The following is a 26,018-nucleotide window of genomic DNA, read 5'->3' on the forward strand; positions in this document are numbered from 1 at the left end:
ACTAAGAGTTGAGGAATTTTGTATAACACGTTTCTATTGTGAAAATAACGCGAGGCGTTGTGAGCATGTAAATCGGCTATTTTCACAATTTCTGCCTCTAATATTTGACAATTTGGCCCATGTTTAATTTGTCATTTCAGAGGTATTAACAAAATAAATAACCAAAGACAATGCATAGCTATTTTTTCCAGGACCTTCCAGGACCCTTGATCAATTCCAAAACTTTTCCAGTACTGGAAAAATATTTTTCTAATTTCAAAATATTTCCAGGAATTTCATGACCGTGGGAACCCTGTATAAAGTCGACTTCAACTAAAAAAAGAAAATGTGACTTGCGTGCGTGCGTGCGTGCGTGCGTGTGTGTACCATGTGGGGACCGCTCAGGGCCAGGGTGAAGGAGGTGAGCAGCGAGGCCAGAGCTTTGGGGATCAGAGCAGAGATGAACAGCAGCAGGTGTTGAGACGCACAGCTGGAACCAGGGAGTGGCAACGACCCCAACAACCCCACAAACCTACACGCGCACGGGACAGACACACAGACAGACAGACAGACCAACCGACCAGTGGTTCTCAAAGCTTTTCATATCAAGGAGCCCCACATTAATATGCATTTGTCAGCAGACCCTCCCCCCTTCAGAAAACATTTTGTGCAAGCAAGGGACAAGATTATGATGTTAGAATGTAAAATGTTCACATTTGTAAAGATTCTTCAGTAAGTAGCCGATGTGTATGGGGGTTAACGTGGTTAAAGTGAATTTGATGTAAGTGATTTTCTTTGGTTAAAATAAGTGTTAAAGTGCTCTATATTCTGATAGTAATAATTGCTATAGTTCAGTAACAGTGTTAAATAGCTCTATATTCTATGTTCAGCATGCAATCAAAAAAGTGTAAAATCAGCCATTACGAGGCCATAATAGTCGACTAAATCTACTGTAGATTTACAAAAGATTCATGGAATTTAGTCGACTAAAACTAGACTAAAATTAAAACATTTCAGATGACTGACTAAACTAAATGGAATTTTATTCGAAAGACTATGGCTAAGAATCATAGGCGCCGGAGCCGGGTCTTTTTGGACCGGACTGCCACCCCACTTTTCAGGCTATCGACCCATTTTTTCTGTCTTTTGGTCCGTTTTTCCCCCCAAACGGCGCTATGGTCCCGATGTCCCCATTGCCTTGCTAAATCGCTGCTGGAGGATGTTGCGACCCCCAGTCACTCATGCTAATTGCTTCCAATACACAAGTCTGTCTGCTATTACATGTTCAACCGGTTCTGATGGGCCAGGCTGCAGTGGTGTAAAGTAACAAATTATATTATACTCAAGTAGCCTGCCCTACTGTAAGTTTGAGGCTTTCTCAGAGGCAAATATTATAGTCTACATTCTGCAAATGACTACGTTTTATACAGTACATTTTGATACCAAAACGTCATTATGCAAGTACATTTTGGACATGGTACTACTTCTAACAGAGTATTTCTACTTTTACTTAGTTAAGTAAACATGTGAGTAGCCTACTTTTCTTTTTTCTTCCCTGACGGCCGGGCTGCTAATCGAGCGTCGGCTCGCTCGCTCGCTCACTCACTCTCTCTCTCTCTCCTCACTCACTGTAGTCAGTGCGATGCAAAGCAGTTAATTTCTGAGTTCTAACTTTTACTATACAGTAGCTTGAATTTCCCTTACTTTATTCACATTAATTTATTTTCTCGAAAATAGGCCTACATTGAGCGCAGCAGAGCCCTAGCTCATTCATAATGCCTAGATTACAGAAGGCATAACAGGCCTACAACATTGTAGGGCATAATTCATATTGAAATAAGAACAGCAGGATAAAACGAGTTATACATTGTGAAAAAGTTGAATTAAATTCTTTATCCAGAGCTACTTATACAATTGTCATCTAACAACACATTGTGCTAGTGTGTTATACTCTATACTAAAGTCCGAGGTGTACGTTTGGTTACGGTTATGACGTCACCACCTGGCCACGCCCACACCACCCTCACTATTTTATCCCTGCCGGCGCCGCTGCTAAGAATCCACATTTGCTGTCAAAAATCAACACCAGTGCTCGTCCTTGGGGTCCTTGTTGGGAGAAAGCCTGACAACAACGCCTCGCGTGAGCATGCAGATCGGCTATTTTCACAATTTCTGCTTCTAATATTTGACAATTTGGCCAAGGTTTAATTTGTCATTTTAGAGGTATTAAAAAGTCCGTAAATTGTCACTTTAGACATGTGTAGATACCCTCTACACTTGAACTGTATGTTTGTTTACTGTTGAGTGAGAAAACAATCTCGCACATTAAGTTAATCATCTGGGGAGCCCCTAGTTAAAGGACAACTCCAGTGAAATGTTGTTTTTGACAGCAAATTTTGATTTAGTTTAAGTCATAGTCTTTTGAATAAAATGTTTTAGTCATAATTTAGTCACCTGAAAAGTTTTAGTTTTAGTCTAATTTTAGTCGACTAAATATACGTTTTTAGGCGACAAAATCTTCAGTTGATTTAGTCAACTGAAATGCATGTATTTTGGCAGGCCTTGATGGCATTGTAATGACAGATTTTACACTTGGTTGCGTGCTAAAAATAGCAGATCTACAAGCTCACAACGCTGAGCTTGAAGATCTGCTATTTTTAGCACGCAACACCTGAAAGCAACCAAACATAAAATGACTCTCTTCTCCACTAGTCCCTCCCTAACGTTTTCGTCTAGTTTTTATTTTGTTGACGAAATTGTCAATATATTTAGTCTTAGTTTTAGTCATCACAGCTTAGTTTTTATTTAGTTTTTATTTAGTTTTCATCAGTGAAAAAAACACAGTTGACAAACATTCGAGAAGTGACATGGCTGTACCCGTGAGCGTCCTTGTCCAGTTTGTCCCTGATGATGTCCATCAGTCTGTCCCTGGCCTCCAGGGCCGTGCAGAACCCAGAGGACCACAGAGGGACCTTCACGCTCACTGGAGCCGAGATCAGACCTGGGGGGGACAGCAACACGTGAGTGTGTGAGTGTGCGAGTGTGTGTGCACGTGTGCGTGATCACAATTGCATAGATCAGGGTTCCCAAACTTTTTTGGCTGAGGGCATGAATATTTTCATTCGAGGCACCCCTACATTATATTCATAATTTTCACTCCCAACACCTTATATTTATGCCATATTTTAGCGATAATGTTGTGAGGAAAACATTGAGATAATAGCCATTTTGGTTAGAACTGAAAATAACAAATTTAAAATGAAAATGAGTTTTATTTTTCATTTATTTCAATTTTTTGACACCCTGTAAATATATATTTAAACAAAGAGAGAAAAGAAATGTACAGTATGAGCTTTTATCCAAAGATAACGAAGCCAACCAGAATAGCAATAGCAATGCTTTTTGTTCTTACGTTTTTATTCCATTACCATTCTCTAGAAGGTAAACTTGTATACTCTATAACATATTTCTGATTCTTGAATTGCTATTGTTGATGTATATGGGTATTCACTTTATTGTGTTTCCTTTATCTTCATTTACATTTTTCGTTTCCTTTCTTTCCTTTTCTTCTTTCTTTTCTTTTATAACTGCTATTAGGCCGATGTATCCTTGAATTTTAAACACTTCTATAACTAATCAATGTATTTTACTCCATGATGAATACGTAGGATAGGCATCCATAAGCTTTCAGCTTCAGCCTATTCCTTTTGATCAACAATGACTATGTGGATGTATGACTTGTATAAATGTGAGTGATCAAATAAACTAAACTAAACTAAAAAAGAATTGTCCAAATAAATTCCAAATATTATCAAACTATCTCGCGGCACCCCTGGACTGCCGTCATGGCACCCCAGGCCCAGGGTGCCCCGTCACCCACTTTGAAAACCCCTGGCATAGATGTCAATAGATTGCAACATGCATAACCCCAGACATTGTCTGCATTAAAAGACAACTTATTTTTCATATACTGTATCATTTCACACAAATGCTCAGTGTGAAATGATACAGTTTTTGAGTGGTGCCAGCCGCTCCAACATTTGACCGAGTGTGTAGGTATATGTCCATCCGTATATGAGTACGGTGTATGTCTGTATGAGGGCGGCCTCAACAGCTGCAATACTGCTAAGTGATCCAAGTGGCGCTGTTGAGAAGCCTTGAAAATAATGGACAACTTTCATATATTCTACATTGCACATTCAGTGAATTATTTCAAACCTGTTTTGTTAAGATTTTGAATTTTTATGGCATACAGCTCAAAAGTCCACATTTCAGAATATTACAATATTACACGAGATCACTCAAAACAAGGATTTATAATAGAGAAATGTCAACCTTCTGAAGTCAGAGTTGCTTGAAGTCCAGTGGGAAGTTTCCTCTGTCAGTTATGATTTGGGGTTCTATGGCATCTGCAATGCTTTCTTACACAATATTCTAGTTTTCTGAGATGTGTCTGTAGCTTAATGAAATGAACTGCACTTCCCACTGCTGGGTGTGATTTGTTCCTCTATTCATGTGATCCTGTTACAGATTTATACCAGTAATATTTATACACTAACAACACCACTAGAGGGCAGTGCTGACACACCAAATATTGTACTTTCACTCCACTGAATTTGAAAACCTTAGTTAAACCTAGTTAGTTTATCCACCTCTTTCCGCGGGAATTTACTGGAGAATTTGTTGCACCACACTTCTGGTTAACAGCAGACATTACAAGCTCACGTCGCGTCGCAGATGCAACCGTTGTGAGCTTGTAGATCACACTCGGCTGCGGCGCCGGAAGCTCCGTACAACTTCTGCGCAATGCACGATGGGATGTTGGAAAGTTGTGGATAGATTTTGATCATTATTACAAAAGCTAAATTAACTAAAAATTCTGCCATTTGAAAACAGACGATCTACAAGCTCACAATGTGTCACATTGTAAGCTCACAATGTGTCACATTGTGAGCTTGTAGAGTAGTATACATTCAAAAACCTTTGGTACATTAAGTACATTTTGATGCGCAAACTTTCGTACTTTTACTCAAGTAAATACTGAATTCCGGACTTTAACTTGTGACAGAGAACTTCTATATTGCAGTATTGATACTTTAATTTAAGTAGAAAATATGAATGTTTTTTTCCAGGCACATTCACACATAGACATCAAAGGGGGCTTGAGCCCCTGCACTTTTATCCGTCTGTAAAAAGTGCCCTCTCCAAACCATGAATGCAGTTTTCACTATGGTGAAAGACATGCAAATGCCCCCTCTTTCCATGCCATACCTGAAGGCAGCATTCAAGAGAATTGCCTCGTCCAAACTCTACTGAACTTGAATGTGGCATCTTATGTTGAAAGACTTGCCCTCTCTATGTAGAAATCCATGCCGTTACGCCACATCTCCAGTATGCACTTGATAATGCTTAGTTCAGTGTGGTATCAAGCACCGAAAATAGCCGACCTCCAAGCTTGGAGGTCTGCTATTTTTGATATTTTCACCAAAAGGCCCTTTTAGAAATGTCAGCCCCTGCATCTCTAACACCAGTAAGACGCCTAAGGGTGACAAGCCATGTCTTGACCAATGGCCAGGGATGTATATCGGACCAGTTACCCATACATGGAGACACATGGTACCCATATATGGAGATCCATGTACTGTATATGGAGATATGCTGTGAGAGCCCAAACATTCTTACTCAGTTATTCGTTATGGGAAAGTCCTATGACATCTATGACGTCTGACATCATACATAAATCCCTTCTAGGCCCATATATGGAGATCCCTGTCTGTAGAACCAGCGCGGCACAGAGTGCCACAATGTGAGCTTGTATATCTGCTATTTCTCAATAGCTAAAGTATAAAATAATTAAGGCCCTGCTCTGGTCCACATTGAGCCCTAGTAACTCAGTCCCACTTCCCCCCCTGCCTCCACCTACCGTGCCAGTGCTGCGTACACAGCTGGGTCATCTCCTGGTACAGCTCTGGTTGGTGTTCTGGACGCACGTTGAGAAACAGACCCAGGACCAGCTCTGTGCCCAGAGCCTTGAACACACCGTACACGCTGTCTGGATGACCACTGCATATGGAAAAAAATACAATATCACAATATTTTTCCAAGCTGTATCACAATACACAATCTATATCATGATTCTTTTTCATGTTCTGTTTTTATGGTTATTTTTTTCAAGTTACTTAACAGTACAACAACCACCTACAAGGTAACACAAACTAAAAGAAAAAGGAATAAGGCAGACAGGCAGACGGATGGACGGACGGACGGACGGACGGACGGACAGACAGGCAGACAGACAAATGTGATCACTCTACCTTGCAGAGAGGTCCTTCAGACAGCGTTCACAGACCCTGTCAGAGGAACACACACACACACACACACACACACACACACACACACACACACACACACACACACACACACACACACACACACACACACACACACACACACACACACACATTTAGCCACTTGTACACATGCCCCCACCCACTGAAATCAAAATACTAAAATCGCTAAAACATTAGAAAGCAGTAAATGCAAACATTTTAACACTCATCTTTTCTTTTCTCTAATTACAATCTAAAATATGAACCCTTGTTGTAAAAAATCAAAGTTGTCCTTTAAAGGATGAATGAATAATTGTGATCAATAATCGTGATCTCAATATTGATCAAAGTTATGGTGATAATAATTTTGGCCATAATCGTGCAGCCCTGCGCTGAAGTAAGAAACAAGCTTGCATGCACGCCTGTTCCTCTGCCAGAGGCCTTTGGCACACTGACTGACCGACAGAGTCAGACACTCACGTCATCAAACGCACCCGACGGCTGTGAGCCAAGGTCAAGTGGACGCGTCCAAACGTGTTTAAACAACCAGTAAAACATGCACAGAGACAGCAGGTCTCTTTTACGAGTATACTGTAACTGTACATTGAAGGCAGGACTGTTATGTTACACAAAATAACTCCATAAAACAAACTGACTAACTGACTAACCAAAACGCCCACTCAAAGGTGCTGTGTCATTGTTCTGACGTCCCATTAGTCTGACGGTACCTAACCCCTCCTTCTCCTTCTCGTCTCCTCTGTGTGCCGTGGCTGCTTTCTAGTAGCCTATTGCCATCAGTGGTAGAAAAAGTACTTGAATTTCTTACTGGTAAAAGTATATGTTTTATCATAGGCTAATTTATATCTGCAAAACGACTAATGTTTTATATGTTGGGTATTAAATACAATAGGATCCGAAATGTAGTGGAGTAGAAGGAAAGTACTGGAAATTGGACTCAAGTACAAATACCTACAAGTAGGCTACAGTACTCAGGTAAATGTACTTTTAGTAACTTTACACCACTGCTGCTGCGGGCTGCCTGTCTGTCTGCGGGGGAACGGAACGGTGAACCGAGTTGTCCTCTCTGCTGTGATGTGATGTGATGATGGCTTGTGTAAGCCAGTGTGCGCACAACAGATCACTTAATTCAATTTAGTGAATTTTATACGCATATTTGCGTCCCTTTTTGGTGTGTATGGAAAGGGGCGAATAGCAAATACTTCGCCTTTTTGGTTCGCTTATTCGCCGGTGTGTAAGGACCTTAAGCCTAACCCTAATATGCACATAGGACTAATACATCAGGTAATACGAATGTACTGTTTATTAGAATTCTGCATCTGCACCCAGATTAGAATCACAGTTATAGTAACGGTAAACCCTACTGGAAACTTGCAATATTGGCAGCGATATCGATCAATCTGACCATGCAATTAATCATCGGATTTAGTCATCGGATAACGAAATGTAAGGTGATATCCGAAATGTACTGTAAATATAACTCATCTTGACTTCCTTCTTTCTATGTGTCGTAGATGTCCTACCTGGTGATGTAATCCTTCCATGAGTCTAGACATGATCCTGTGAACAGACTGCTGAGTGACAGGCGAAGAAGACACGCCTCCTCACCTGCAAAACACACACACACGCGCGCGCACGCACGCACGCACGCACGCACGCACGCACGCACGCACGCACGCACGCACGCACGCACGCACACACGCACACACACACACACACACACACACACACACAATAAGTGCCAACATTTGGAGATGACCAACACACACTGATACGTCTGGGTCCAACATTACTCCTACATTCAATCCCAGAGATGAGATGAGAGACAGGGGCTGACATTTCTAAAAGGGCCTTTTGGTGAAAATATCGAAAATAGCAGACCTCTAAGCTCGGAGGTCGGCTATTTTTGGTGCTTGATTGCACACTGAACTAAGCATAATCAAGTCAATACTGGAGATGTGGCGTAACGGCATGGATTTCTACACAGATTATTTCAACATAAGAATGATGCTGCGAGAGTTTGGACAAAGCACATTCTCTTGAATGCTGCCTTCAGGTATGGCGCACTTTTTCATTGAGAAGCAATATTTCAGCTGTTTTTGAATTTGAAATGAACAGTTTTGGACATGATGTTTCCCCCAGAGGCGATATCTGAGGACTACTGTACATGATACTGCTATCGTGCGTGCGTGCGTGCGTTACCGTTGGTGGTGACCAGGGTGTCTCCGTACATGTTGGTCATGACGTCCTTTGGGTCCTTCACAAACACACTGGACTTTTCTGGAACACAGGTTAACATTGTTACACACACACACACACACACACACACGTTAATATCCCACACACTCCATTGAAACCCTTCTAGTTTGATGTATACAAACGTATAACATCGTATACGGCTACATACAGTGGCTTACTTGCCCGTTTTTATTCAGAATAGAACCCTGAGGCCGATTCTAAAAATGCCTTCTAAATGCTAACAGTTTTCTGAAAAACTAATGTTGCTATACGAGTGGTTCTCAAACCTTTTCATGTCAAGGACCCCCTTCTCCCCCTCTCCCCTTCCATTTTTCTTCCCTCTTCCCTTCCTAGATCAGTGGTTCTCAACCTTTTTAGGCCGTGACCCCCAATCCTATTTTAACTCACCCTGACGAGCACTAAGAGAGTTGAGGGAGGCATTATATTTTGTATAACACGGTTCTATTGTGAAAATACAGTATCTACCGTACATTCCGGCTGGGGACCCAAATCAATGGGGGTGTATACATTTATTGTAATCACATTATTGTCCTAGGAATGCGACAAAAAACTAAAAATATTATTATCCATGGCGCGAGTAATAAATAAACAAAAGGTAATTTTGGGGGTGAACTACTTTAATTTCAGCTAACTTTTCAGTAAGAGAAAGTCTGTTGCTTCTATTAGCTTGAAATACCCGGCCCAAATACACGTCAATTTGGGGGTCCTTGACATGAAAAGGTTTGAGCACACCACTCCTTTAAGACCTGGCACATGATCCATTGTAGCCTGAGGAATGCATGCTCTTATGACCTTATGATGACTTTCTGAATCTCACATTAATAGAGAAGGTCCACATGATCTGAACCAGACTACTGTACATTCTCTCTTAGCCGCCAGCAATTTAGAGAAACAGGTTCTCAAAATGTGGGTCGAGACCCCAGAGGGGGTCTACAAATGTTTCCGGGGGGTCCCCAGATTATTAGCTCTAAGATCTAAAGATCTATAAGGGTCCATTTGGTTACCGACTCTCCATCAAGACGACTGGTTTGAGAAGCAGTGCTCTAGTAGAGCTAAAATCACAGCAGGTTTTTGGACTGGTGGGAGTTTATGATCCCAGCAGCAGCCTGGAGTGGAGTTGGAGTCACATGGTTTCTCATGAGATCAGGCTTATCTGAACCCAATACATTGAACTACTGTATGTACTGTAGTTACTGTTACTGTGTGCATGTGTAGCCCACACAGTTAGTACAGCCATCAGCCATGAAGCAGTCCACAACAGCCCTGCCAATCTGGCTCGGTTTGTGCGTTGGTCTGGCAAGTGGGAGCACTGGGTTCAATCCCTGCTTCCGCGCATCACTACACATGCGTGCATGTTTGTTGTAGAGGGCAATAATATCGTCAGTCAGTTGGAAACATCATTATGTCCAAAACTGTTACTTTTCAGGATGCAAGTTCAAAAGTAGCTAAAGTAGCTGATCTACAAGTTCAACACACTGTGCATCTGCTACTTTTGTTTGATGTTGTAGTATGATCAAGTAGGGCATTCATTTACTTACTTACAACTTGCCCGTACCCAAAACGCATGAGTGTCAGCATCAGTATAGTTAATTGTTCTTTAAAAATCTCTTATTAAAGACTAATTTCTTCTCCCCTATACACAGTCTTCTGGCCTATACAGTAGCTAAAGCACAGAAGCCTAATAGACCCGTTTCTTGTTTACAAACATTGAGACTAAATGCACAAGTGACTGTATCATGTAATCAATTCCCACCAATCCCCAAACCTGTTGTTTTGGGGAGCGCTGGTTTCATTGGCTAATTTTTAGTACCGACCTGCGCGCGCATCGAGTTCTTATCAGTGTAACGTGGACCAGAAATGCGTCTATAACAAGCAATATATAGTCCTGCAAATGAAATATTACAAATGAACAACTTTAACAAACATGGGGTTAAAAATCATTCTACTGCTATGCCACTAAAATGTGTGTAACTCCCTAGTCCCTGTACCCTCCTTCAAAACCACCATATAAACACGCACCTGTCTGCAATGAGCAAACTGGACATAATGTGTTTTTTACTCTTTATACCGTGACACCCAGGGCGTCACAAGGGGTAGGAAAGTGGGACTGAGTTACTAGGGCCCAAGGTGGAGGGGCCCTAGTAACTTTAGCTATTTTTGAAAAGTCATGAAAATGTGCGCAAGTCTTTGAATATATGTATTTTTTAAGTGAACATTTGTTACTCAAATTTTGCTTCTGGGGGTTCCCTGGAACTAAATATTTTGAGATGGGTGGTCCTTCACATGAAAAAGTTTGAGCATCACTGACATGGAAACATAGGTTTCTTGGCACACATTTTCACGATTTTTCAAAAATAGCAGATCTACAAGCTCGCAGCGCGGCACTCGTGCTGTGAGCTTGTATATCTGCTATTTTTCAATAGTTAACATTCATGGGGGGCCCGCAGTGAATCCTTGTACCCAGGGCCCAGAATTTGGTGTGACGCCCCTGTTGACACCATAATTGATTTTCTGTAGGCCTAACATACTTTTATTGCTAGGATACAACACTCAACCAGCCTCATATTATGGAGTCATGGAGATGGAAGATTTATTATTTATTTATCTCCACAGTTTGAGTTCACCTGAGGTCAGGTTTGCAACACTTCTCTCTCTCTATCTCTCTCTCACACACACACACACACACACACACACACACACACACACACACACACACACACACACACACACACACACACACACAGTAAATGTTGCTCAATTACTAGGCTATTACATGTCATTGTCTCACACACACACACACACACACACACACACTCACACACACACACACACACACACACACACACACACACACACACACACACACACACACACACACACACGCATGAGTCATGGTGTGTGTGCACCCCTGACAGCACCCCTGTTCAAGTCCTTTAATGGGTTATGTAATCAATATGGCCTCACTCAGCTTGTTACTGTGCCCACTAGGGTGACGGAGCACTCCCAAACCCTCATAGATCTCATCGTAACCACAGACAAATCAAAAGTCACCGCTAGCGGGGCTATTGTATGCAGTCTTAGTGATCATTACATGATCTACTGTACGCGTAAAATACACAAACCCAAGGCTAGTGGCCACAAAACAGTTGTAGCTAGAAGCCTCAAAAACTACTCCAGTGAGGCTTTAAATAACACTCTAGCGAATACAGACTTTTCCTCTGAACTGCAGTGTACAAATGTCGAAGGAGCATGGTGTGGTTTTAAAACCAAATTGACCGATGCTCTAGACATCGTGGCCCCCTTGAATACCACCAGGGTTAAAGCCCGCCAAGAGCCATGGTATAACTCAGATATTGCTGAATCAGCTAAACTCAGAGACAAAAAGTACGATGAAAAACGTAAGTGCTGCAAAAAACTTAAAAAAAAATTCAACCCTGACCTCAATATCCAAATCAAGCATCTTACTGCTCAGTGCAAGAAGCTTAGAAACCAGACAACTGCCTATATTAGAGCCGCCCAAAAAAACTACATTGATGAAAAAATCGACGAATTCAAAAACAAACCACGAGACCTATGGAAGTTGCTTAACAACACATTAGGCTTAAAACCTAAAACCATAGGCCACAGCATAAACATCAAAACGGACACCGCTCTCATTTCTGACAAATGTGAAGTGGCTACCCATCTTAACGAAACCTTTACCACCGTGGCCCGTTCGCTGGTTGAAAAACTGGTCGCCCCATCTGGGCGGTATGGTGTAAAATTTGTTAAGAAATTCTACAATAAACTGGGCGTCAGAAAAGACAGTTTTAAACTTGCCACAGTGACAACTGATGAAGTGTTTAAAAAACTGAGTGCCCTACCTCAACACAAGGCCACTGGCCTTGATAAAATTCCAGCTAGATTTCTCAGAGATTCAGCCGCCACCATTGCTCCAATAATTACCCACATAATTAACCTTTCCATCGAACAGGGTCATGTCCCACAGGACTTCAAACTAGCAAAAGTAACCCCCCTGCATAAAAAAGGTAGCAAACTAGACCCCGGAAACTATCGTCCCGTTTCCATTCTTAGCTCCATATCCAAAGTCATGGAGAAAATAGTCTACGAACAGATAGCAAGATATCTCGATGAGAATAATCTGATTTACGAGTTCCAATCTGGATTCAGAAAATTTCATTCCACTGACACATGCCTTCTCTATTTGACTGACCAAATCAAACGCGAAGCGGATGACGGCAAATATAGCGGCATGGTCATGATGGACCTCCAGAAGGCATTTGACACCGTAAATCATTCTATTCTGATTGAGAAACTAAAAGCCATCGGTCTTGACAGCGCAGCAGTGAGGTGGATGCAGTCTTACCTGGTGGGGAGGGAACAGGTGGTGGAGATTAACGGTACCCTGTCCCCCCCCCTCCCGGTAAACTGTGGTGTTCCTCAAGGTAGCATACTGGGACCTCTGTTGTTCCTAATATACGTGAACGACATGGCATCTGCTTGTGACTGCAACCTGTTCCTGTTCGCGGATGACTCGGCTCTCCTAGTCTCGGGCAAGGACCACTTGCAGGTTGAGAAGACACTTAACTCTGAACTAAGTAAGATCTGCACATGGCTTAACGACAACAAATTATCAATTCACCTGGGTAAAACAGAGTCCATCCTCTTTGGATCAAATCATAACCTCAAAAAAGTTGATAACTTCACAATCAAAGTGGGTGACAAGGTCATAACACGAAAAAACGAAATCTCTTACTTAGGATGTATCCTTGAAGCTAATCTTTCCAGTGAAAAGATGACTTCTAAAGTAATAAATAAAATCAACCAACGAACTCGTTTCCTACAGAGGATCGCCCCGATGGTCAATTCCAACACACTGAAGACCATAGCTGGTGCAATAATCCAGCCCCTCTTTGACTACGGAGTCCACGTATGGTATTGTGACGCCCCACAAGCCCTGAAAACTAAACTACAAACAGCCCAAAATAAACTAATTAGGGTCCTGCTTAGACTTCCCTATCAGACTCACCTCACCGCTACTCACCAGTTAAGAGTGGGGTGGCTCAGAGTAGTTGACAGAGTACAGCAACTTGCAATGGGCCTGGTGTACAAGATACACTACACCACTATGATACCCAAGTACCTGTCAAAATACTTTATAAACATTAAGGATGTCCATAATTACAACACCAGAGGCAGCGCCACAGATCACTTTCAACCCAGAGTCAAAACCAACAAAGGGTCAAACTCTTTTTTCTGCTATACCACCAAAATGTGGAAAGCCTTACCGAAGGCCACAAAGGAGTGTGGATCACTAGCATCCTTTAAAATTGCCCTGAAAAACCACTTACAGGCAGCAGCCGTTCGCAACTGGTAAAAAAGAATCTAGCCCAACCCTACCCTCCCCTGCCCCTTCTTTGTATATACTGTTTGTTTTGACTTACTGTCTTCTATTTTGTTTTTCTTTACATATCTACTGCATAGTACTGTGTTCTATTTGTCTGTCATTCAATGTTATATGAGATACTTCAATGGTTTCCAGTGGAAATAAGCTTAGTCTTTTCATGGATCTCCTTTTAGTAGACCTTGTACCAGTGAACTGTACCGTCATGAAACTGTACCTTTTCCTATGCAAACTTCTAATAAAGTCTTCAATCAATCAATCAATCCACTCACTCACTCCAGTTTAACCCCACAACAGATTTACTCTGTTAGAACATTGTGGATTTTTACTGCAAAACTAAACATTGATAGGCTATTGAATCCCCTAACGTTCATGGCTATTATTAACGCACCACATAGTAGGTGATAATAATAGATAATAGATCAAATCATGTCATTGATAAATAGCCTAATGCAGTACACAATAATAACTCGTTATAAATATAATAGGCTATCACTGATTGATCACCCATTGATTGATTGATTGATTGATTGATTGAAGAATTTCATTAGAAGGTTGCATAGGGAAAAGTAAATTTGTAGTTTCATGACAGTACAAATCACTGGTACAAGGTCAACTAAAAGGAGATCTTTAAGGTGACTTTTCAGACAAATTTTGAAGGATGTTACTATGGATTTACACCCCTTTAGGGCTTGCTTTACTGTTCCATAATTGACAAATAAATAACATAATATAGCCAATAGCCCAGCCTACCACACAGTAACTCCTTCATCGCGCCCACGGAGCAGACGAACACGGTGGGCGTGTTGAGCAGCCGGGAGGCGAACACCCGGCCGCCGCGGTGCGCGTGGATCCGCGTCTCCACGAAGCGCACCGGGTCCCGGTAGAACTCCACGGAGCGGTCCCCGAGCCACGACACCCCCACGCCGCCCGGTAACTCCCCTAGTACCGGCGATCTGCTGGAAGACATGACGATCGATCATAGATGGATGCAAAGATCAAACCGCAATCTAACCGTTAGATTCTAACGGCTGACATTAAAAGTCCTTGTTGTCAACGTGGATGGATGTGTTTGTTTTAACGGTTTGGTTAGAGGCTGGTGTTGTAGATGGTGATCGATCCATGGTGTCCACTGTCCAGTCCACTGTATAATAATACACAGCATTGCATTGTTCTGATCTGCCACTGCTTACATGGAGGGATCGGTCTGAGGAATGTGTGTGTGTAACTGTAACTTCTGCTTCTTCTTCCTGTAGCCAATAGGCTACTGGCTGGCTGCACACAAAACGCCCCCTTTCAAAGGTGAACCCTGGCTGGAGAGAAAGAGTATTCAAATACGTTGATTTTACTCAAGTACTGAAGTGTCTGTAGCCATAAATTATAACTACCAGGAGATATGTCGCTAATATTCGGACGTTACACAACGTCCGAATATTAGCGACATATCTCCTGGTAGTTATAATTTATGGCTAAAGTGTCTGTGTGTGGCAAAGACTTTGTCTTGACCGAGGAACATTTTAGATTTTCTTTTTTTAACACACTATTATGATGTTCTATTAAAGACCCAATAACTGAATGATTTCTATTGCAGTGCAAAATTATTATGAGTCTTTAACTAGGAGTTTTTGATTGACTGATTGATTGAATACTTTTTTAGAGGTTTTTGCATAGGAAAAGGTTAAAGGACAGTACAGTTCACTGATACAAGGTCGGCTAAAAGGATAAAGACCACAAGAAAGCCTTTAGGCTTGTTTGCATTGGGGTCCCTTTGTAGCTGAGTAGAAAGGGAATTATCTGTAGGCCCCTGACCTTTCTCCCTCTCACTAATGTTCTACATTATGTTATTGCTGCTTTTAATAGAGTGCAGAAGTCTGACCTTAAAAAACAGAGCAATTTTAAAAGAAACATCATTGAACAAAAAAGGGAATAAAGTGAATAATAATAACAATTTCAGTGTGGCTTGTGATTCATTTCCATATATCAACACCAGGGGGCAGAAATTCCCATTTAAATGAATAGATTAAACTGGTGCTGGCAGGTGGATTTAGATATCATCCAGTCAAACTTAATGTTTTTTTTATCCTGTTCTGAGCAAACACATGCTTTCTTCTTTCATCACGGTTCATTATTTGCTATTTAATATTAGCCATGGTGACTAAGTACTTTTACCCAAACTCCCAAAGTAAAAGTAGGCCTACTCATTGTGCAGATTGTCCCCTATTTCATAAAATAGTGGAGTAAAAGTATCCTACAATATTTGGATCAGAGATGCAGTGAAGTAGAAGTAAAAGTATTGGAAATACATAAAGTAAAAGTAGGCTACTTATAGTTACATTCAGTGGTGGTCCTCAAGCTTCCATAGTCCTCAACCTTTTCAGGCTGTGACCCCCAAAAGAATATTTGAACTGGGGAGTGGGGACCCCCTCACCCTATACGAGCACTAAGAGTTGAGGCATTACATTTTGTTTAACTGTTTTATTTTTAAATTAGCAGATCTACAGGAGTTGTGAGCATGTAGATTGGCTATTTTCACCATTTCTGCCTCTAATATTTGACAGTTTGGCCAATTTTAATTTGTCATTTTAGAGGTAGGCCTATTTAAAAGTCCTCATTGTCACTTTCGAAATGTGCAGAATACCCTCTAGTAGTCTATACACTTAAACAACTGCATTAGGTATGGTTTGTTTACTGTTGAGTGAGAAAATGTTGCACATTAAAGTTAATCGTCTGGGGACCCCGAACCACAGGTTGAGAACCACTGCTTTACACCACTGATGACGTCCTCGTTCTTATACAGGCTGAGTGACAACACCTGCGACCATATCCATATCAAACCCCACCACACCTGTGTAGAAGCAGAGACATCACTTCAAACGGTGAGTCAAGTTTACCTACTACCGAATACAGTTATAATAGCCTATAAACAAGGAACGCTTTTGAATAAAGTATTGACAGAGATTGTGACCTAGTCCTAGCCTGATTTGTAAATGGAAGAATGTACCGTATTAAAAGGCTTATAGGCGCCACAAGAATGTAATCCCTCACAACAGCTCATGTAGCCTACAACATGATATGGGTATAAATGAATGGAACAACAAAGTATAAAGGAAAGGGCCTTAGGGCTAGTCAAATAGTGTGTGTGTGTGTGTGTGTGTGTGTGTGTGTGTGTGTGTGTGTGTGTGTGTGTGTGTGTGTGTGTGTGTGTGTGTGTGTGTGTGTGTGTGTGTGTCCTCCCACCTGTATGCAAATTACATCCTACATAGGCTATAATTCTACTTTAAATCAAACTCTGAATTGTGACTGGGGAGGGAGTCTTTAGAGCAGGGGCCTTCAACGTTTTCAGGCCAGGGACCCCTTAGCTGAGAGAGAGATGAAGCAGGGACCCCCACCACATATTGTATAACATTTTGTTGCAGAAGAAATATTTTCATAGATTTCTTAGACAGCTTAGACTTGTTTGACAGCACTCTCATCCTGTTGGAGTAGGTGTATTTTCAGACATTTAACCACTTGAACCATCAAATACTTTAGTCTGCTCTTCTTTGCCAAAAATACCAGATCTACAAGCTTTAAGCTTGTAGATCTGCTATTTTTGGGTAACATTCCACTCAGAATAGGGATGCTAGGGTTCAAGTGGTTCATGTATAAAACATGATCCTATCACACAAACATTTGGCGGCCCCCCTGTAGTAACTCAGAGGACCCCCTAGGGGTCCCGGGCCCCCTGTTGAAGACCCCTGCTTTAGAGATAAGTGGGGTCTAATGATCATTACATGCTGATGTGGAAGTAAAATATATCAACAGGGGGAGGGTTGTTATGGACAAACTATTTTATTTGGGTTTGTGGTGTCATAGTTATGGCACACTGTCTGGCAGGAGAATGAAAGCATTCAAGTAAAAAATGCTGCCGACCCCTTAGGCTAATAATAGGGAGTGTAGAGTGTCGAGCAGAAACCTGTAATTAAGTTATAGCCTACTTCTATTGAAAAATAGCATATATATAAGCTATTGAAAAATAGCAGATATACAAGCTTGCGGTGCCGCGCTGCGAGCTTGCAGATTTTCTATACATTTGGAAACTTGAAAAATGGGATGCGGTCTGTAAAAGGACTAGGCCTGCTTTCACTTTCAGTACTTGATTCAAAAGTAGGCTATTTGCATTAAAATATACCTCAGTAAATTCTGAATACCATTGACTTTTATTTGTAAGAGCATTTCTACATTGCAGTAATGATACTTTTACTCAAGTAAAAAAATAATTGTGAGTACTTGCTATCACCACTGCTGCCTGTGACACACTTGTCACACAGTGTCACCACTCTACCGTGTGGTTCAGAGGCGTCAATTGGGTATGGCAAGGTTGGCTACAGGGGAAAACAGTAAAATGTTCTTCTTAAAATAAATCCATCATGCCTGTTGCTAAGGTATGGCAACATGACTGGTGTCTTGCACGCACGCCTTCGCGTGCGTGCAAAGACCCCAGTCATGTTGCCATACCTTAGCTTTTGCTGAACTGACGGCCACTGTTGTGGTTTCCTGAAATAAAGCGGAACAGAACGATTTCATCATGTTTTTTCTTTTTGTTTGTGTCACAGCTTGCTGGTTTCTCCTCCTCCTCTTCTCCTCGTACTCCCAGAGCTCCTGACCATGGCTGCGGTCAACGTCCACTCCACCTCGGTGACCAGTGACAACCTGAGCCGTCAGGACATGCTGGCATGGATCAACAACTCTCTGCAGTTCAGCAGCCTGCGCTTTGCCAAGATAGAGCAGCTGTGTTCAGGTAGGAAGCAGCTGGTATTTGACCAGCAGCCATGCATAAAGATTATAACCTGAGGGTGGTTACAGGTGCATGTCTTACTAGTTGTCAAGTTTTTCATAATGCATTTGCAGACTTGTCCACTCAAGCTCTTTTAACTGTTAATAATAGACTCGGTGAGAGGAAGTTTTAACGCAGCAGCAAAGGCAATAGCTTTATAAAGCAGGAAGTTGAAGCTAGGGGTGTCGCACCAAATTCTGGGCCCTGGGTACAAGGATTCACTCACATTTTGAAACTATTGAAAAATGGCAGATATATGTTATATCCTACGCGTCGCAACACCGAGTGGCCACGCACCCCATCTAAAAATATCTAGTTCCAGGGACCCCTGCATACTGTGGGACCTTTAGGGTCGCAGTCACACACATGCGTGAGAGATCTTCTCCGTATTGTTTGAGAATGAGGAGAGAGGAGGGAGTCCAATTCATTTTCAAAAAACCACGTGACCTTCATTGAGAATGAATTTGACCCACCCTCCACCCCTCATTCTCAAACGACACGGACACGATGGCTGTCGCAAATGTTTGGACGGCGCCTACGAACCACTGGCCTAATGCATATTAAACCCGGGGCCCTTTGAAACTGAAAAGGTTGACGATCACACGGCTAGTGGTTGTATTAGTCGACTAGTTGGTGAAACCCCTTGTTATGCAACAATCCTTTTTAAATGTGAGATACTCTATGTTGATGACTAAAACGCATACATTGTGTGTTGAGAACAGGTGCAGCATATTGCCAGTTCATGGACATGCTCTTCCCTGGATGTATACCACTGAAGAAGGTCAAGTTACAAGCCAAGCTGGAGCACGAGTTCCTCCAGAACTGGAAACTGGTCCAGAACAGTTTCAAGAAGACGGGGGTTGACAGGGTAAGTACTGACGTAACATCACCGTCGTCCGGAAACCTTGTTGTTCAATTTCTTCTTTTTGTCCGTAAATGAATGCCCTACTTCAATGTACAAGAGTGTAACACGAACTCACAAGGCCCGACGCAATTAGAGGTTGTAGATCTGCCTTTTTTTCTTTTTTTTTTTGCCATTTTGGTGTGTGAAATTGAAAGTAGTTAATTCTGTGTGGGTTTTATAAATGCTTAAAACAAACGTGTTAACAAGAGCTTGTGACTGAATACTAACTAGATTGGAACTCCTGAAAGACTGGAAGATTTGGAGATTTCCTGAAAAGTAACCATTTGGACACATAAGGTTTCCCCCTGACTGCCACGATATTCTTTGTATTTGTGATTTGTGTCTTCTTTTAAAAGGAGACTACACACAGCACAAAAATTCTGCGCACAGCTTTTTACTCACAGAAGAGCACTTTCAGTGATGGGGTTTCTATCACGGAAGTGCAGCACAGACAGATTCAAGAACTCCTTAATAGACCCCATTTACAATGCCAGCCTAAATCAGATCTGTGCCACATCCAGGTTAAATTCAAGTCTGAACACAAACAAGTCACATGGAATCAGGTTTTTACAAATCTGACTTTAGCCACATTCAGAGGTGGTTTCAGGAGATGCGTCTCAGTCTGAACGCAGTAACCTGATCTAGCCAACCAGGTCGCATAACAAACTGTCCAAAACGTCACTTGCAACTCAACTCGAGTGCTAGAGCACGAGAATTGCATTTTGATTTACGAGAGTGCAACTTAAGGGGTGTAATGAAAATAAAACAATAGTTCAGCATAGGTTTTACACTACAGGAGAAACGGCGAGCAGCATTCAGATGAATTAGGTGGCCAACCCCCTCCCACTCCTTGGCCAGCTAATTTGTCTACAGCAGGGGTTCCCAAACTTTTTTGTCTCTGGGCACCCCATAAATATTTGTTTTATTCGTTTCATTCGTTTTGTATTTATCATCTATAAAATGTACTAAACTAGTGAAAACAACAGATCTACAAGCACACGTGCTTGTAGATCGGCTGTTTTCACTAGTTTTGTGTGACAGTCTTGTATGATGTAGGGCTTTGCTTTACCAAAAGACGTATACATTTAAAACTTGGAGATACGAGGTTTCTGCCAGATGGTGACGATATTTTAGTGATTACCGGTATGTTGTTAGGAAAATGTTGAGATAATAGGCATTTTGGTTAGAACTGACTGAAAATAACAAGAAAATAATACGTTTAAAATGATACTAAATCTAAAGTGTCCAAATAAATTCCAAATATTATCAAATTATCTCACGGCACCCCTGCCTGGACTGCCGTCACGGCACCCCAGGGTGCCCCGTCACCCTGGTCTTCATTGTACATACGTCAAAAAGAACACTGGGATTAACCTTTCTTTCTTGTGGTCATGTTGTTTTGTCAGGGCGTCCCTGTGGAGAAGCTGGTCAAAGGGAAGTTCCAGGACAACTTTGAGTTCATCCAGTGGTTCAAGAAGTTCTTTGACGCCAACTACAGCCAGGACGTTGAGAACCACCCTGACGCTGCTCGCCAGGGCCACCAACCGGCTGCTCCCGCAGCCAAACCTGCTCGGGTGACCACCGCAGGTCGGGATAACGCTTTTTATTATATTATTTATTTTTTACCATTATTTGGTGTGGTTCCCTACAGGGCAACCAGACTATATTTCTTGTCCAGCTTTATTATTATTGAGTGGTGCTCCTGGAAGGAGCTTAGCTCCAACATCTGTCTTTGTCCGTTTGTCCAAAGTTTGCTGTACACCGAGGGTCACACATTGGCCAAGTTGGCCTTAAATCTGGCCTACTACGTCTTTGCACAAAGCGCCCAAAGTTTGCTGCTGTTGTTCACATTGGCCAAGCTTCACGGGACACTTAATGAAATGAACTCATAAATGGCACTGCTCACTTAACACTAGGTTTGAGTGATTTTATTTATTTAATCTAGAGGAGTGGTTCTCAAATTGGATTTCAGGGTCCCTCTAAATTGACCCATACAAGTCTGTAACTTTGACGGTGTTACAAATGGAACCGTTAGGTCCAAATGTTCCATTTGTACACTGTCAGATTTAAGGGGAGACCTTCAAAGTTTGAGAACCACTGATCTAGAGTAACCCCAAAAGGCTGTTGAGTTCAATGGACTTTTTCTGTCCCTTTTCCGATTGGCCAATATAATGGATTTGAGGATTTAGGGGGCATTGTTTGAAAACGCCGTCATTGTCGCGTTGTGTTGGATTCATGTTAATATACATTCTCAAATCACTTGTAGTGGTGTAACTGCAGCCTGATTCGACAGGGTTCAAATCTTTGTTTTTTGGCTACAGGGATTCTTGGCAACACGTCTGTCAGACCATCAGCTTCCATTGGTACTGTGGCCACTGCTTTGCAATGCATGCTGGGGGTTTAGGGGTCACTTGTACAGTGGTGGCTGGTGTTCGTTCATGCTGGGTTTAGGGCCAGTGGTGGAAATAAATTATACTCGCATTATTTATTTAAGTAAAAGTATCAATACTGCAACGTAGAAATACTCTGTTACAAGTAAAAGTCTAGAATTCAAAATGTAGTTGAATAAAAGAACAAAAGTATTGGCATCAAAATGTACTTAAAAGTACCAAAAGTAAAAGCACTTATTATGCAGAATGTCCCTTTTCAAATTTTTGGAAAAATCTTTTGAGAATCTAAAATCTGATCTACAAGCGCGACACATTGTGACCTTGTAGATCTGCTATTTTCAGATGTATAATATTATAATAATACATCTACAAAGTAACTAAAGTTTAAAGTTATTGTAAGTGATTTAATTTAATTAAAAATAATAACAAAATGGCTCTATGTTCTGATAGTACTAGTTATTATAGAGAATTTGAACCCCCAAAGGTTTTCGGCCTTGCGGCCTGGAGGGTTGCCCACCTGACATTTCTTCTTGCCCACCCAAGTACTACTACTGGCTGTGTCCGGCCGTTGCACTGGTCAGAGGAACCTTGATAAAAAATGAAATGGTGTAAACGTAAATAAAAAGTAAATGCACATTGTATTTACCGTATTTAAGTTCTGTTCTGTCTTCTTCAATCCAGCACCTAGAAAGAGTACGCCAGTGACCAACAACCGCTCAGGACGCGGAGAACCCACCTCTCCAGCAGCGAGCCAAGACGACAATACAGACCTGATGGAGTTGGTGAGGCCTCGATGGATGGCTGTCCACATGCTTGATCTGCACACTGGAATTCAAACTTATTTTTTTAGCCGTTGTTTTGACAAAGCTGATCTGGTCCAAATGTCCCCAAAAATGGTTAAAAAGATGAAAAAGTAGCGATATTGCAACATCCCATCTGTCTGACGCTGGTAAATGCTAACCTGGTGACCCTAGCCTCGCGTAGCCAGGCTTACTCATCTGCGAAGAGAAAAGCCTGGTTACGACCATAGGCTGATATTGAACGGTGCTACTTCCGCCGGGAGAATTTCACCGGATGTTCACCCGATTGACGTAGCCTGGTTAATAAACCAGACCGCGCAACACCACCCCGTGGTGTAGTCTCTTCCCAAAACGAAGTGTGTGATAGTCTGGTTTATTAACCAGGCAACGATTGACGGGCAGCCCGACCAATGAGCGCTCAGAGAGGCCGATGACGACCAATCGGGGAATGTAAACTGACTACAACGCATGACATAACTTCTGTTAACCGCAGCACTTCTGGTGTCTACAGGTTCATGCCATTCACATCACATATTGTGGCCAGGGTGGGTGAAACCTAACCTCAGTAAAACTACGCCTAAACCTAACCCTAACCCTTAGTCGGACAAATGGGACGTAGGAATGTGGAGATATTGTGTCTGTGGTCGTTGCCGACAGCAGCCATTATGCAAACTAACAAGGTGTGTTGGTGGTCTTCTTCCTGCTCTTCAGAGGGAGTCCCTGCGGGCGGTGCTCACCAACTCCACCCAGGAGAGAGACTTCTACTTCGGGAAGCTGAGGCGCATCGAGGTGATCTGTGAGGAGCAGCAGGAAGAGTACCCAGACCCCACCCTGACCAAGATCAAAGACATCCTCTATGCCACTGATGTATGTAACCAGTGTTCATTTATCCTCTATGCTACTGATGTATGTAACCAGTGTTCATTTATCCTCTATGCTAGTGGTCCACAACCTTTTCAGGCCCCCCCAAAAATAATCATATTGGGGACCCCTCCCACCCTGACGAGCACTAAGAGTTGAGGCATTACATTTTGTATAACACGGTTCTATTGTGAAAATAGCAGATCTACATGCTCGCAACTATCGGCTCCCTAACATTTTAGTCTCGAGCAAAAAAAAGGTATTTTATGTTTGGTTGTGCTCCTCGTGTGTTGCACTCTGAAAATGAAAATGGCAGAGCTACTTTGACGGGTGTAAAATCAGCCATTACGACACAATCAAGGCCCACCAAAATACATTTATTTTGTATACAAAATCAACTGTACATATAGTAGACTAAAATCTTATATTTAGTTGACTAAAACAAAATGGAGGAAAATTAAATGGGTGCAAAACTCTTTATAATTTAGCTGGGGACCTTGGAACTCCCTCAGGGACCCTGGGGGTCCCCAGACCACACTTTGAGTAGTTCAGTAGTACATGATGCATCATAATTCATCACTAAATAGATTAAAAAACAGAATGTTATTAATTGTTGTCTCTTCACAGGAAGGGTTCGTTAGTCCGGAAACTGCAGAGGAGGAGCTGGGGGAAGAACTAGGGGAGGAGCCAGGGGAGGAGCCAGAAGAATTCTGACGATTCTAACAATATCTTTGACTACAGAAAATCACAAAAAAAGGAAAAATCGTAAAAAAATATTTTAAATGTTGGATACAAAAATAAATGTATATTTTGCATCTAATTTTGTCGTCATAGTGGTTTGTGAACGCATGCGGCTCTGTACTTAAAGTAGATATAACTACTTAGATCTAAGTGATTTACTTAACTTACTTTACTTTTGACATTTTGCAATACTTCATACATTACTTCCACTCCACTACATCTCAGAGTATCGGACTTTTCAATCAACTGCAAGTCTTACTTCGCAAATTTGGATAAATATTACAAAACCCCATTTCATACTTTGGCCATTTGAAAATGGCGGATCTAAAAGTTCACACATTACGACACATGGACCAAGTAGAGCCCTTATTCCTATTTCCTGTCTTTCCTGCTGTACTATTAATAAAGCCCAAAAAAAAATTATAAGGTATAGTAATAAATAAATGAATACATTTTAAGGTATTCAACAACAAGGAAGCAAAATGTCTTCCATATGGCGAACTGTTCACTCAGTAACATCGTCAAGCTAAAGTATTTTGCATTTTCCTAAAGTGTGGCAAATGTATTCTAATGTGAGCCTGTAATGAAAGGGAGAACCACTAATATAGTGTATCAGAATAAAGGAAGTTTATTTGAGATTCAGAACTTCTCCAAATTATGCAAAAACGTGGTGATTCTGATGTCGCTGACTGCTTGACTTGTGCTTTCTGTGGTAAATTCCTCCGTTGGTGTGGAACTCTCCTGACAAATGCAACAATTAAGGCACTTAAAGCGGTGCTATGTAACTTGAGCCCATTTTCCAATAATATGTATTAACTCTGTAATTACACCATGTCAAACCACTCTCCAACACAAATTGACAAAACTGCTTTCCTTGAAAATTGCAACCTGTTTTTGCAATCTGCCTGTAGTAAAATAAGAGAAGATGACGTGTAGGTGTGAGACACTGCCGTAGACTGTACAGAATCTACAGATCCTTCTCAAAACACTTTAATATCTATCTCATTTTTAAAAAGGTGAAACTTTCATATATTCTAGATTCATTGGGCATAAAGTGAAATATTTAAAATCTTTTTTTTAATCGAGATGATAATGGCATACAGCTCATGAAGATCATCTAAAAATATTAGAATATTACAACTGGGACTTGTCAGAGGCTGCACACATTGCGGGCTGTCAGAAACATCTTGGGAACCCTCATGTTAAACCCAGAAATATTTCCTGTAAACTTGTGTGATTAAAATGTCATTTATAGGCTTTACAGAAGAGATTAAGCTTGGTTGTTAAAGTTTTTTTTACCCATAGTCAGAATCAAGAAGTGCAGCTAAAATACATCAGTATCAGCCTTCTACCACAAGGGGTCACCATTAGTCATATAATGTAGTAAATGTACAGTGTAATGTAGCCAAATATTACTGTTATAGGCCTACTGATGCAGTACATAGATTTACATACAGTATCAGCCATACACTGTTGATATGAATAACATCCATTCATAGATAACATTTATTTGAATA

General features: G+C 41.5%; 2 protein-coding genes across 3 annotated transcripts in view; one reads left to right on the plus strand and one right to left on the minus strand.

The window, feature by feature from the left end:
• Positions 1 to 15,204, minus strand: part of LOC308291993 (putative cytochrome P450 120) — a 28,517-nt gene extending 13,313 nt beyond the window's left edge. For both annotated transcript variants that reach the window (XM_080734184.1, XM_080734183.1), the window contains exons 1-7: positions 14,743 to 15,204; positions 8,529 to 8,606; positions 7,850 to 7,934; positions 6,294 to 6,329; positions 5,903 to 6,042; positions 2,857 to 2,980; positions 367 to 511 (exon numbers count right to left, since the gene is read on the minus strand). In XM_080734184.1, the coding sequence (XP_080590310.1) occupies positions 367 to 511; positions 2,857 to 2,980; positions 5,903 to 6,042; positions 6,294 to 6,329; positions 7,850 to 7,934; positions 8,529 to 8,606; positions 14,743 to 14,959 (825 nt within the window). In that variant the 5' untranslated portion in view covers positions 14,960 to 15,204. The remainder of the gene's footprint in view (positions 1 to 366; positions 512 to 2,856; positions 2,981 to 5,902; positions 6,043 to 6,293; positions 6,330 to 7,849; positions 7,935 to 8,528; positions 8,607 to 14,742) is intronic.
• Positions 15,205 to 16,787: 1,583 nt separating this feature from the next.
• LOC308291322 (microtubule-associated protein RP/EB family member 1-like) lies at positions 16,788 to 24,494 on the plus strand. Its single transcript, XM_080733308.1, has 7 exons — positions 16,788 to 16,865; positions 18,585 to 18,769; positions 19,528 to 19,673; positions 21,116 to 21,296; positions 22,781 to 22,881; positions 23,611 to 23,766; positions 24,388 to 24,494. Exons 2-7 carry the CDS (start codon positions 18,637 to 18,639, stop codon positions 24,472 to 24,474), a joined length of 804 nt encoding a protein of 267 aa, XP_080589434.1. The 5' UTR covers positions 16,788 to 16,865; positions 18,585 to 18,636; the 3' UTR covers positions 24,475 to 24,494.
• Positions 24,495 to 26,018: the final 1,524 nt, after the last annotated feature.

This window comes from Nannobrachium achirus (genome assembly GCF_963921795.1).
Source record: "Nannobrachium achirus genome assembly, chromosome: 9".
Lineage (NCBI taxonomy): Eukaryota > Metazoa > Chordata > Actinopteri > Myctophiformes > Myctophidae > Nannobrachium > Nannobrachium achirus.

Excerpts from the sequence above, each read along its gene's own strand:
- LOC308291322 (XM_080733308.1), top strand. The coding sequence starts at position 18,637 with ATGGCTGCGGTCAACGTCCACTCCACCTCGGTGACCAGTGACAACCTG. Across the intron at positions 18,770-19,527 it reads GATAGAGCAGCTGTGTTCAG|GTGCAGCATATTGCCAGTTC; the intron begins GTAGGAAGCAGC and ends TGTTGAGAACAG. Across the intron at positions 22,882-23,610 it reads ATACAGACCTGATGGAGTTG|AGGGAGTCCCTGCGGGCGGT; the intron begins GTGAGGCCTCGA and ends CCTGCTCTTCAG.